General features: G+C 37.4%; 1 protein-coding gene across 3 annotated transcripts in view; it reads left to right on the forward strand.

Annotated features, from left to right (window-relative positions):
* Nucleotides 1-14,952, forward strand: part of GMDS (GDP-mannose 4,6-dehydratase) — a 627,567-nt gene that overhangs the window by 316,498 nt on the left and 296,117 nt on the right. For all 3 annotated transcript variants that reach the window (XM_078446696.2, XM_060614957.2, XM_060614958.1), the window contains one exon: nucleotides 114-241. In XM_078446696.2, the coding sequence (XP_078302822.1) occupies nucleotides 114-241 (128 nt within the window). The remainder of the gene's footprint in view (nucleotides 1-113; nucleotides 242-14,952) is intronic.

Raw genomic sequence — 14,952 nt, forward strand, 5'->3', positions numbered from 1 at the left:
AATGGGGGAGAATGAAAGAAATGCCTAGAGGCTGAGATTGGATTTGGTTCACCAAACTGTTAAATGTCAAATGTACTATCTGATAATACATACATCATTTTATCTCTTTTTAGGAGCTAATTTTGTTACTAGAAAAATTAGCCGGTCAGTGGCTAAGATTTACCTTGGACAACTGGAATGTTTCAGCTTGGGAAATCTGGATGCCAAGCGAGATTGGGGCCATGCCAAGGACTATGTAGAGGTAGGAACTGACTCATTATGTTCTTAAAAATACCTGTATCAGTTGGTGTTTTCAATGCCAGGCCTCTGGTGGAAAAGCATGACCTAGAAGAAGTGGTAGCATATAAAATTTTGCTAATGCAGATATATTTACACTCACACTGCTTTCATTTTAAGGCTCCATGGTTCCATTTTACATGTAGATGACACTGAATGTTACTTGAATGTGGAAACCTTTCACAATTGTTCTTTCCATCATTAAAATGAAGGTGTCAGTCAGTTGTTCCGAGGATGGTTGAAAAATGTTTGAGTAGTATTCTTTCCTTCCTAAAGCCTCTATCTCCTCACTTTGTGCACCTTCTCCCTCCTGCCTACTCAAAAGCCATATAACTGTGAAAAAAAATTTAGGTATACAGGTACAGTTCTCAGAGCTTCAGGAAATACTCCCTAATTTCAGTTTGTATAATCTAAGACTTTCAGGTTTACATTATTCTACTAAAGTACTCTAAGAGTGAAATTCTTGCAGAGGTTTTGGTTTCTGCTGCTTGAGTGTCTGGTTATTACCCTACATACTTCTCAATGTGTGACTTTACACACCAATGAATTTTGTTTATTAAATAGAGATAGAGTTGTTAATAATGATAATATTGCATAATACTGGATATAGTTGAAGGGAAATTCAAATTCTCACTCTTGGGATTTATCTGCACATTAAATTCTGGTCTGAATTAGATGTGTTACATGTGTAAGTAGTGTGATTTTTCTTTAAGCAAATGGTTATATTTTACCTTTCCCTGATCAGTATCCTTTTAAATATACATGGCTCTTTCTGTGGCCAGACATGAAGGAGCATGTTGGTGACATTGTCTTTTTCCCTGGAGTCTGTTTGTCCTTGTTTAGGTGCTTACAGATTTCCTGTGCTCAGGAGACTATTTCTGTCCTTAATGATTCGTCTCTGGGAAACCGGATCTGGCTTCCTTGTTCATTGATGCGATTCAAAAAGAAACTTGAACGTTTACGAAAGAAAGCAAACAAGTAGTTTACTTGCTAACACAGAGATTAGTTTCAGGTGTTATTATTTTTGTTCATAACAATTAAAAATGGGTACTTGTACACCTAATACTGATTTATATTATGGATGAAGAACAGCTTTGATTTTAAATTTTGAACAGCATAACATTTAGATAATTTCGGTATGTTCTTTGAAGCTGTCATTACAAAGAGGCATTTTATGACAATAGACATTAGGTACATTCTAAGAACATTTCATTAAAAAATGTATAAGACCACCTTTTCAGAAATTTAAGAAGTAGGAGAAAGGAGATGTTAATAATAGAAGCTGAAACTCTGTTTTGTCTAATCTATATGGCCTTACCTACTTAAAAATATGAGGCAAGGTTCATAAAAATGATTTTTTTTTTCAAAACTATCATTCTAGCTTTCTGCATATGCTTAGAGCAGTAGATAGCTGTATAGTTATCTTTCTTTATCCAAATTCTTGTTCTCCAAATTCAGAACCAAATAGATCAAATTTCATTCTATTTAACTTTATTTTTTTGCACCGGGGTAAAAAATGAAGTTTGTACTAGAACTCAGAAATAGATTTTGATAGAGAAACAGTATACCAAATCTTAATAATGTTTATTACCGTTTATGTTTATTTTTCTCTTTGTATTTCTATATTTTCCATATATTTGAAATGAATATAAACTTTTCAATCAGAAAAAAATTTAATGACATTTTAAAAATAAGCCAAAAAGTGTTTTAGAAACTCATGACACTGTTAAATACATAAGTAATGAGTAAGTCTTTTGTGAGCTCAGTGGATCTGGAAGAAGGACCCTGGTATCATCTCATTCCCCAAATGCCAAGGCTAGCACTGGTCCTGGGTGTAGCTCAAACCTTGAAACAAAGGGGCCACATTTGTATTCATTTAAAATAAAAGCATTTTATAAACATTTTGGCTCAAAGACTTCAAAAAGGTCTTCCCAAATGCCATTTTGAAGATTCCTTGACAAAATGGTATCAGTACAGTGAACCAAAGCATCCACGCAAGAGTAAAATGTTCTGGCCTTTCAGGAAAAATGTAAAATTTTCAGATTTTATGGAGAAACAGACATACAAAATTAAGTCATTGTCATTGTCATTCAAGACCTGGCTTGTTCCACAGTACAAGTAGGTTTTGCTGAACCCTGGGGTTCAGACAGTAACACATGTTGATAATGCAAGAAGTATTATATAGTTCTCATTTATGGGTCCTGAAGGATGTCTCAATTTAAATTTCTTGATTTCTGAAAAAGTGCCATTATTAAGTAAGAATACGTAGTTTGCTATTTCCATTTTAAGAAGTGTTACCATCTCTTGCATTTCTAAACGTGTTAAAATGAGGTTACTTCACAGACTTACGACTAAAAGCAGATGTTGCTAAAATTAAAATCAACAAGCATAAGAATGAAAAAAGAGAAACATTGTATGTTTAAAGTGCATCTGCATCCTGGCGCTATAATCAGCTTTAGAATAAAGGAGCCTTGGCAAGTACAGATCAAACAAGTTATAATAGCATCTTATTTACACACGTTTTAATTATATAATCTTTCTCATTTATACACAAACATGTTGCACTGGTGAATCTTTAGATTAAGTGACTTACACTTTTTTACTTATGGATAAACTTCCATGATGAAGAGTAGAGAGCGTTTGACAGAGTATAGGGATCCTAGCTGTGTCAGTGATTTGTTCTTCAGTCTTAGGGCTTTATATCTCAGCTTACCCATCTGTGAAAAGGGCCTAATAACAACCCTGTAAAAAATTAGCATTAATGTGCTGTACATTCATGATTAGAATCTACCTCTGTCTTGTAAACATTTTTGCAAGAATTTATACAAAGCCACTTCCTGTTGCTGATTCAAGTTCATTAACATCCATTTATAGTCTTGTTTCCTAGATCAAAATGATTTAAAACTTAAACTGAGTGGGTAAGGGGTATTTCAACTTGAAGTGAAGAATATAAAAACTATATTAAATCATGCTGTACTTCAGAATAAATAAGTTATGTGCTTACATCTTTTCCAATAATCTTTATTATAAACATTTTAAACGTACAGGATTGTTGAATGAATTTTACCATTAACAGCCATATACCCACCACCCAGATCCTATAATTAACATCTACAATTGTTGCAACTTGAGAAAAAAAAAGTATTACTGTTTAAAAACTACTCTGTAGTGCTGATGGCTCAGAGCTCTAAATACTCAATTTACACAAATGCAGGTTGTCGAGAATTTGTACTTCTTACAGGATATAGTCAGTTGATAATTCAAACTTTTGAAATATTTTATCTTCTTAAATAATTATGTGACACCATCACACTCTTTTCATGCCTGCCTCCGTCCACATACATTGAACCATTGTATTTATGAGAACACATTCAAACAAATTCAAGATGTCAACACAGTACCAGTGGTGCCTGAAAGGAGAGGATCTCTAACTTCTCTAGGAGGCACTGTTCTTTCCACACACCTTCTGTTGACTACCTACCATGGTCATGGTTCTAGTTGCTGTAGATGACAGTCTTGTAAACTTTGTCTAAAGCCACATAAGCCTGCACAATGCTAAATTTCACAAATGTAAGCAGATTTCTTTATCATGAACTGGCTTCTCAAAACTTAGAATATGTGAATGCACTACTGCCTATTAAGATTAATAAAGTGTTTCTCAAACTTATTTCACTTTGCTACCCTTTTAATAATTATATATATATATATATGTGTGTGTGTGTGTGTGTATATATATATATATATATATATATATATATATATATAAACATTAACAGTGAAGAGTTGGAAAATGGCACTATATGTTTAAAATTAATGGTAACAGTTTGATTAATGAGGTCCCAGTGTGATCCTACCTTGATAAAACTAGCTAGGATACAACTTTAGCTGGAAAATATGGAATATGGAACGATGACCTAATTGATAAGCACTGGACTGGAAGTATCTTTAAGCTTTTATCAACTCACAAGAGGGTCCTTAGTCTTGGGATACATGGATAATCAGTGACCCAAGTCTGAACTTTTTCCAAGACTCAGCAAAACCATTTAAAAAATATCATGAGGTTTTACTACCAACAACTGACCATACAGATATTCCTGAAGAGTTCTCCTGTTCTCAAGGCAATCCGAGGCACATTCATATTATGGGGGGTAGGGCGGGATTTTTGAGACTCATCTGAATTTTAATATAATAGTCCCTCACACACACCTCTTTCTTTTCTCCCTCCCTCCCTCCCTCCCTCCTTTCTTCCTTCCTTCCTTCCTTCCTTCCTTCCTTCCTTCCTTCCTTTTTCTTTCTTCCTCCTCCTCCTCCTCCTCCTCCTCCTCCTCCTCCTCCTCCTTCTCCTCTTTTTCGGCAGGTAGCATATATTAATTTTAAAAAACTACTTTTAGAAATAAAAATAATAAAAATTGCCAAATGTTGGATGCTCATTATGGGTCAAAAACTTTATAGAGGACTTTACATACATTATCTTATATGAAACATACAACAATCCTTTATGGATGAAGGGACTGAGGGTTGGAGAGTTCAGGGTACGATTTGCCCAAAGCCATGGCCATCAGAGATGAATGAAGCCAGAACTCCAGCCCAGGCCTGATAGCTAAGCCATGTTCATAACCACTAATTCTCACTGAAGTGAGGGGAGGAGAGACATAAGCAGTGGGGTCTGCCTAACTTTCCATTTCCCAGAGAGCCAAGACATTGAACTTCTCTCTCTTTTCTCTCTGTGCCATTTATAGTTCAAATGGAGGAGAAATATCTGGAAGAGAGTGTGTGGCTGAAACAGAGATGATCAGATCTTGCTGAACTCATTATATTGACCGTATTAGGCAAAGATGCGGAGGGTGTGTTTGGGGAAAATGGATAGTTAGATGTCCATCCCTCTCTGTTCATTGTCTTCTGCATGAGTTAATTTTTCTTACAGCTTCCAGTTCTCAGCTGATAAAAGAGACCAGGGGAAAGCCAGGGAGCCTCTGGCAGGGGGAGAAGTAGACTGTTGACAGAGCTGGGGAGGATTAACCAGTGTTTCCCCCTTGTCTCTAATTCATCTGTCAGTCTGCTGCTAGCATTTTGCATCCTGTGTTAATTCATACAAATCTGGAAAGAAAGTATGCCATTTAAACTTTCTGAGATTTTATTTAAGGGAAAGCTTACTAGTTGCAACATCAACAAATAGGGTTTTTTTTCTTTTTTATGTTCAGCGGAGTAGCTTGATTACTTGTTGTGTTTGAATTCTCAAAGTGTTCATGGTGCCAGAGTATTCTTTAGTAAGGCCTCACTAAACAAATGCAGAAAGTCATAGTTGCCTTATTTCCTCTGGCCAGGTCTTGTGTGGCTGGGGATGATATCACAGGAGTGAATGTGCCCCAAGATCCCCAGAACCTCTAGACTGTTTAAATTGCTACCTCAGTGAATGAAGACTACACCATCAAAGTTTCTAAGATGGATTATTCATCAAGTTTTCATCCACAGATAGTTTAGGAACAAGGAGGTGGATGCATTTTTAGATATTTTCAATTGTATTTTAAAAATCTAAAATTGAGCATCTGACATTAAATTGGAAAAAGTAGTTCTTGGCAAATGTGTATAAGTGTGTGAATGTGGAGGGAAAAAATGAAAATGAATATAGAAGGGAGTTGCATACTCAGGAGATACAGTGCCTGTGGAAATGGATTATGAAACTTTGTGTAAATGCCATTTAAGTTCTAATGGGTAGCAATTAACCACATTAAGGTGGAAGCTTGTACTCCACCCTTTACTCACTCTCATGATGCTAAGTGTCATTATTATTCCACAGTGGTCTGTGGAACATGAAACGATACCTTGTACCTAAGAAAGTCCTGGTTCTATTTCTGAGAACAGTCCTAGGGAAACAGTGTGAAAGCCCCTTCCTGTTCCTCTTAGATTATGACACTCATTGACTTACATGTAAAGTGTACTGTGAGATTCCACGAGCTTTCTGCTTCCACCGCCCGTCAGGCCTGCCCAGTCCCTTTGTGCTGGTCCTCATCCGGGCTGAGCTACCCTTCCTCATGCTCTCCTCTGTCCTTCCTGCTTCTCTCCTTTCACTGGCCTTCCACTTCACATCTGCTTCCACCCACAAATGAAAACTGGCTATTTAACTTTAATAACAAGGCTATTCGTGTGATATAGACATAATTGCCTCTTTTAAAATACGACATCATCTAAATTTGATGATGAATTTGCCTGTAGAAGGTATGTATCTTTAATATTAAATGCCTCATTTTTTATACTAGCACACTGTGGAAAGGACAGAAAGTATTTGCAATGAAGTTAGTCTTTCCTACTTTCATGTGACTCATGCCCAGGAATGCCAATAAATTAATATCTCTCATACACACACACACACGCGCGTGCACACACACACACACACACACACACACACACAGAAACAATCCTAATTTTTACACTCATTCTAAAGTACTGTTTGGTTTCATCCTAGTTTTCTGCTTTATTCACAGGGAATCATTTACTAAAATTATGTTTTGTCCTCACAGAGTCTGGCCCTGTGGCCCTTTCCTATAGCTTTCTCAGACCACTTGAGAGCCTCTTACTGCCCTCATGATCCCAGGCTCCAGGTTCCCAGTCTTGGCCTTATGGGGCCCTTTAATACAAGCGTGTTAATTTTGCCTTTATATCCAAAACCATAAAGCAAAAACCTGTTCCAAATAGAATATTCTGTAAGGCAAGGACATGGATTTTATTTTCTGCTTCTGTGTACCATGCTAGAAAATATCTCCTCTGCTTATTCTCTGCAGTGAATTGTCAAAAATTCTCCTTATCTTTTCTTTCTAGGGAAGGAAAAATTTTGATCCCCTCTCTGAGTATTGGATCTTCTGCATTTGTGAGATCAGTTATTTCTTTTTCTACATATTGAGTTTAGTAAAATTGGGATACCTGATGGCTTTGTAGAGCAATTAGATCTGAACTCAAGGACAATCTCTGTGGTAGATACCTTAATCTGTCCCACTGATGGTCTGGTTGCCCAGGGAAGCAATTGTGATACCAAGAGGCAGACACCTTTTTGGACTGTCTTGGGAATAGATGCTGTACAGGAATGAAATGTCTGCCACTTTGAGTTGCTAGTTAAATAGCTTTAAATGGGTTTGTTCCATGACTTTGTCCCATGTTCTTTACTCTCTGCCTTATTGTGGTTCAAGGATAATCAAAAGCCACTGTCCTCTTGGGATCAGATTTCCAAAAGGTTTTCCCATGTAGCTTTTACCATTGTTCGAGAAACTGGATGTATCACGCATGCAGGCTAAATATGCCCCAAATGGATGAATTTGGGATACCATTAAGCAAAGATCCCCTTTTCATTTTAGGAAAGATAGACTGGGGCTTGAGCCAGGCCCAGTTAATTAACAAGTGCAGTTTTACAGAAGTAGAATTACTTAAAGGCAAAATTGAGAAACCTTTTGTAAAACTGTCTTTGCATTGTTGATTTGAGACTCCCATGGAAATAAATAGTAAAGTTCCTACAGAAAGAGATGAATTACTCCTTAGAATAGCTTCCCAGCTACCTCTCAAAGTTATGTAAAATATTTGAGATCACTTATGTTATGTTTTTTCATTATAAGGGGAATGGTTGGGTTTAACTCATTACTGTTTATTACTTCCTGAAGAATCTAAGTAAATTGAAATCTCTGAGAATAAAACCATTTCTCCACAAGCATAGGCTATGATGTGGTTAGTTGGCTAGTGCCAGTCTCTCTCCACGAAGCTCCTTGAAGGCAGGGACTGGCTATTATTCCTCTTTGTCGTAATTGTGCTTCCCAACATGCCTGGCACAGAATGGTAGATGCCCAAAAAATACTCTCCCAATTTGACCATTTCTTTATATGGTTTATAAAAATGAATATGTATATATGAAATGTGTTTTATCCCTCTCATTACTAAAAGATTATTTTCTAAACTTAGCATAAGACATTATCTACTGAATATGATTTTAACCATATTTTAGGTTTTAATCGTGATGGATTTACTTGATGCTAGCAAGTAATTTTCAAGCAATTTTCACTCTTGTTACATGCAGACCATAAAGGAAAACTGAATAGTGCCCATATGTTCTTGTACTATGATAAGTTTCCCAATTATCTGCAGATTCTACTATCATTAGACTTTATTCCTATTTGTAAAAGAAGGATATTTGAGCAGATGGAAGAAGTAGAATGAAAGACTGATATACTGGTCCTGATTTACCAAACAGAATTTTCATAATCACAAAAGTAGCATTGGCTTACAAGATTAAGTGCCCCTCTGCATGAGTGGTAACACTGACGTCTGCTCATTCAGAAACATCTTTCCTTGTGTGGTCCTCACTATATTTTGTCGTAGTTTTCAAGCCCGTCATTTGGTAGAGGATTCTTCTAGATAAAGCAGGATTTCTGTCACGAATTCTATTGTTTTTGGAAAACTTTCACTCCTCCTTGCCTTCCCCCTTCTTGTCCCCCCTCCCAGTCCCCAGTATCTCCTTCACCACCCACACCCACACACATGCACACATACACATAATAGGAGCAGGTAACTTTCTAATAATACGACTTTGTTTTTGTACATGTAAAAGTTAAAGATTCTTATATGGAGATCTCTGATAGCAGCTGTAGAAAACTGTAAACTGTGTAGCTAGCAGAAAAGAGAAGTATTCTGTGGTATCTTTTTAAGTGCTCCGAGTGTGTACTTTCATTTCCTCCGAGCAGATCCCTGTTCCCAGGTCCATCCTCCAGCTTCTGACTCACAAAGTGGAGTGGTGAGCTTCCGCCCCAGGGGCGATGGTGTGTGGGTTGCCTGGGTGGAGCCTGGAGGAGGCAGGTTGCATTCCAGGAAGGTGACCAAGGCCCTTGCCTCTTGGCCATTCTGTCACCACGTCCACACAATACAAATACTCATGCTGGGTGTGGCACTTGATTCTCTCTCCTTGCCAGTGCAAAGGCAAAGATCAGAATCCCCGAGGCTTCATGGCTTCATGTGTTTTTTCTTATAATATCTCCTTTAAGTCAAGAATTGCTTGCTGATTTTCACTGGATCTTAAATTTCAAGTTTGAAAACAAAATACAAAGAGCTTTCACCAGACTTTTTTTTTAACCCCCTGAAGGTTATCCTCTTATATTTGTGTAGTGCTTTATCATTTATATCTTTGGATTCAATTCTCCCAATAAATTTTAGTCAGGGATTAGGAGAGCAGGAATTGTTATTTGCATTTCCATATGAAAAATCTGGCTTGGAAAGGAGATGCCCAGGCCTTGTGTTGAACATGGCTCTTCAGCACAATCCCTTCATGTGATACAGCATGACATTTCTGGCTTGATTCTTGGTATATTGAGTCATTCTTGTGAGATTTTAAAGCCATTTTTTTTTTACCCCTCTAATAAGTATACCCCTCACTAGAAATTACAAATTAACTAGCATTTTTACCACTGGCCTTCTGTGGAAAAAAGAACACACAAAAGAGAAACTGAGATAGAAAGAAACTCTAAAACATTTGAAGAGCCAAAAATTAAAAGGCCAGGTCTTCTATTCTAAATGGGAGACTTCCTCTGCAGTATTAACTTAATAGTTGTACACTCATATAATTTTAAGAAGATACCAACTCTGTACAGGAAATACAGGTTTCACAGAAATCATTTCATTTGATCCTTATCTTCAAAAAAACCTGAATAAGTTTGAAGAAATGGGATAGGTAGTTTAAATTCCATCACCTTTTGTCAGTGACAGCTGAAAGCTTCATTGTAGTTAACTATCTGCTAGAGCCTTTGGGAAACCAAAGCATCATTGACTGGCTGGGCTAAATGAGTCATCTATTAAAATTATCCCTAATGAATTACTGGTTTGCTTGTTTAATTGCACGTGATGTAGGGCTCTGAGATGTTAGAAGTCTAGTGAGACTCAAAGAAATTGTGTTGACTTCATTAAGCATGTCAGTAGGATCTTTCCTAACTCACCATGTGCAGACATTCCCTCTCCTCCTCCCTCCATCTTCCTTTCTTTCTCTCTCTTCCTCCCTCATTCCTTCCCTCTGTTCTATCCCTCTTTTTCTCCTCCTTCCCCTTCCTTTCCCCTCTGTCCTTCCACCCTTCCTGTCATCTCTCTCTCCCTCTTTCTTCCTCTCTCTCTGCAGGGGGGACCGGGGGAAGGGGAGGGGAACAGTATCAAGAAGTCTTACTTCTGAGCCTCTGTGATAGGGCTAACAGTGTCTTGAGTATTAACCACCTGGCTTTGCTCAATGAAAACCCTTTTAAAGCATGACAGACTACTAGTGGTATGCCCTGTTTCACTTGATGTGTGCTGGGCACTATGTGAACAGCATTATACTGTGGCTAGGTGGCTGGTGGCTTCCTCTCTTTTTCCTACAGCTGTGTTTTCCATATAAACTGGAGTAGCAAAAACATCAGGATGAGAAAAAACTAAATTACATGAAAACCATGATTATCACACAAGTTTGTGTTAAAAAAATAATTAATGACAGTTGTTGCATCGGGAAGAATTTTAAGATCTTTAGGTACAGCTTATGTTCCATCTTTGTAGCATGTTTGAGAGGTAGCTAGGCAGTCTGCTCATTTCTTCTCAAAATTCTGCTCTGCCTTGTGGTCACTCTGAGCTGCCTCTTTTTTATTACTCTCCTCCCCAGCTGCTTATCCACAAGGATTGACCATTTCCCCTGTAGTCCTGTCACCCTTTATTTACAACCCTTTGAATCGCTGCTGCCAGAGCCCTTGTCCCAAGTTAGCTGGGCAGCCTTCTCACAGACACAAAACTTTCCACATCTGATCACCATGCTGACCTTGTTTCATAGCCCCGAGTGCCCTCAGAGTACCTGAAACATAGGACGTGCTCAGTGGGTGTTTATGGAATGAATACCCCAGAATGAATGGACCTCAAACCAGATTAGCTTCATCTATTCATTTAATTTAAAAACTGAAGCAACTTTATTTATCCTCCTATCCTTTGCCCTCATCTAGTAGGTGAAGCAGTTCATTATTCAGAGATATTCACTGATAGATAGATTGAGATAAAACAGTTCAGAGTCTGAACATAACTCCAGTCTTTCATGGTCTTCCCACTATAGCATCTGTCAGATCATGTGACCAACACAAGGGCTACATTATGCATTTTATCATCACTGTGAAGACTCATCATCTAGGTGGTCCATGCACCAGTTAGGGATTACACTCAGTTACAAGTGACAGCTTACTAGGGATCACTGTTTATTTACCACCAGAAGTCCAGAGGCAGGGGCAAGCCACTTACACAATTCATAGATGCCAGGCCCAAATATCTGATCATGACTCCACAGTGGCAGCAGTCCCAGCTGTCCTGCGCAAATCCCCTAAGGACTGTGTCAAGGAAGAGAAGGCTGCAAATCTCTGGGTGACCAGCCCTAGCATTCTGTTAGCCAGAGCCATGGCCCGTGGCCACCGTGCTCAGTAAGGAAGATCATGAGGCCAGGTTTGTAGTCTCTCAGACTCTCTTCCTGGTTGAAGACCAGAGACTGGGTGCTGCAGGAGACACCTGCCTGTGTTCAACTGTGCTCTTGCAAATGGCATGGTTCTGAACTGGCCAGAGTGGGTGAGGGACAGAAAGAGACGCCCTGCCTCACCCCAAAAGCTTGTGTTGAGTGCTGTACCACATTTGGACTTCATGTGTTTGTAAACAACCACATTAAATTGGATGTTCAAGAAGCCAGAGTGTAGACTACAGTTACTTTAAACTCTGTATTTAAAGGCTTATTTTTTAAATAGTTTTTGTGATAATTCACAGATGCTCAGTCTAACACAAATCATACTCTATTGGCTTCCAGAATTTTGCAGTAGTACCTATTTAAAGATTGCTAGTAGCTTATATCCACCATCAAGAAAACCATTCAGATCTGTGGTATAGATCTACTGTGCTATTCCCTCCCCAACCCCTTCCACTTACTGGTATGGATGGGAACGTAATGCAAAACCGTGCTTGTCTTATTTACATAAATCTCCCTGTTAGCTTTCCGTTTTACCATATCTGCATTTTTGTGTTTGACCTATTAGTGCTTTTTTGGTTTTATAAAGAAAAAAAAAGTGCTTCCCTCAGCAGAACCATCTGGCTTCGTTTCCTGTTCCTCAGCAACTCTATGTGTATTCTAACAAGGCCAGCCCTGTGGTTTTCCGAGTGGTGCTGTTACACTGGTGGTCTTAGAATTCAACAGGAGTGATGGAAAAGTTACACTATAGGCTTCTTTCAAGTCTAAAGTTTCCAAGGTGAAAAAAATGCATATTATTGTCATTTTGATATAGCATTATTTTTTTCTGTTACTGAAATATAGTCTTTTAAAATGCATTACACCCTTCTATTCTTTGAGGAAGAAAATGCTTCTCAAATGTCTTTTAGATAATGGGCTACCAAATTTGCATATCAGCAAATTGAGGTGAATGAAAATATAATTGGGACATGCTTATAATATGCAAGTTTTTTTGAAAAGTCAGTTAACAGTAACTAGGTTTTTTTTTCTTAAATTGTGATATAATTCAAACATAACATTACAGTTGATACTTGAACAGCATAGGTTGGGAACTGTGTAGGTCCACTTATATATAGATTTTTAAAAAAATAAATACAGTATAGCACTGTAAATGTATTTTCCTTATGATTTTCTTATTGACGTCTTCTTTTCTCTAGCTGAGTTTATTATAAGAATACAGTAGATAATACATAGACAAAATATGTGTTAATCCACTGTGTATGTTATTGGTAAGGCTCTGGCTAATAGTAAGCTATCAGTAGCTAAATTTTGAGGGAGTCAAAAGTTAATAGATGGATCTTTGTGCAGGGGTGTCAGTGCCCCTAACCCCTGCATTTTTCAAGGATCATCTGTATATTAGTGTCAGGTAAAAGCATAATTTTTCAGTCTTTATATATATTGCAAATTGATCAGGACAGTAGTCTAGTTAACACTCATTACCATACATAGTTACCATTTTTTTTCTTTTGGTGAGAACTTTTAAGATGTACTCTCTTAGCAACTTTGAAATTTACAATACAGTATTAGAACTATAATCACTATCCTGTACATTACAACCCATGACTTACTTGTAAGTAAGTTATGATGGAACTTTATTCCTTTTGACCACTTTCACCCATTTCACCTGCCCCCAACTCATGCCTCTGGCAGCCACCAATCTGTTCTCTGTATCTATGAGCTCAGTTTTTTGTTTTTGTTTTTGTTTAGATTCTACATATAAGTGGGATCATACAGTATTTGACTTTCTCTTTCTGATTATTTCATGTAGCATAATGCCCTCAAGTTCCATCCATGTTGTCACAAATGGCAAGATTTCCTCCTTTTCTCAATGGCTAAATAATATTTGTATGTTTTTGTATAACAGGTATTTTCTTAAAGGATCAAATAATTAAAGGACCAAGTAACAATAAATAAGAGGAAGCCAGTTTTGTAACTGAAAGATTCTCTATACTCTCTTTTTTGTGTGACAGAAGATAACATAAATCTGCTTTTGACAGGTGATTTGTTAATGCTGCTTTGGCCTTTTAGTGCGCTTAGAGATCATCTGGGAATTGGATCTGTTCCCAGACAGGCATGTGTATAAGGAAGTGAAACTCTGTATTTTTTTTTTATTAAAAAAATGTTTTTAAGTTTATTTGTTTATTTTGAGAGGGACAGAGTAAGTGGGGGAGGGTTAGAGAGAGAGGAAGACAGCGAATCCCAAGCAAGCTCTGCACTACCTACATAGAGCCTGATGTGGGGCTCGAAGCCATGAAACCATGAGATCATGACCTGAGCCGAAAACAAGAGTCGGACACTTAACCAACTGAGCCACCCAGGCACCCCTAAACTCTGTATTTTTATGTTGTAATATTCCACAGATTTTTTAAAAAATTTCTCACCAAGGGCAAATATGCCCTTATTTTCTTTTCTGAAATGCTTCTTTTAAATATAACATCATTGTTTTTAGACACAAATTAAAAGGCTTTTTTTGAGAGTCAAAAGGTTTTTATTTGTGTATGTGATACTTACCTGTGTTCCTGCCTTCCATCCATCCATCTATCTTTTCATTCTTCCATCCATCCATATCACGTGGCAACTCAGATACACCATCTATAGAGAGAAGAAGATCCTCGTGGTATTTTTTTCTCCTTCTTTGTTTTCTTTCTTAACTTTCTTTCTTTCTTTTTTTAATAGGTATCATTTTCATCAACCAGTAGGCATTACATTTGGGGACAAATTTTACTACATAAGATATTAAAATTAGAGTGCTTAACCTAATGTTTATACAAAGGAAGGAGAAAAAAATTATCTCCAGAATTATTTAATTAGGTCACTTATTTTTGGTGATGAAGGATGATGAATGCTAACAGAAAAGGACTATGAGATCTCTGATTCTTCTGTGAAGTTTAAAAACTATAACCTCCCACTTGCTGTTTTTTATGAAGGAAGACACTGAAAGAAACTCTGCACTAGGGGTTACAGTTATTTGTGGTGTTTTTCCTCCTGTATTTGTCTTCGATCCCTCCAAGGCCTTGATTAGCCTGAATGCTGCTTGAAGGTGTGCAAAGTTGAAGGGAATGTTCATTTTTAATTTTAAGAGGAAGAGAAAAAGTTAAAAATTAAAGCTAATAAAAGTTAATGAGGAACATTAAAATCCTTTAATGGTTCAATTTATATTG

This window comes from Panthera onca, chromosome B2 (assembly GCF_046562875.1).
Source record: "Panthera onca isolate mPanOnc1 chromosome B2, mPanOnc1 haplotype 2, whole genome shotgun sequence".
NCBI lineage: Eukaryota > Metazoa > Chordata > Mammalia > Carnivora > Felidae > Panthera > Panthera onca.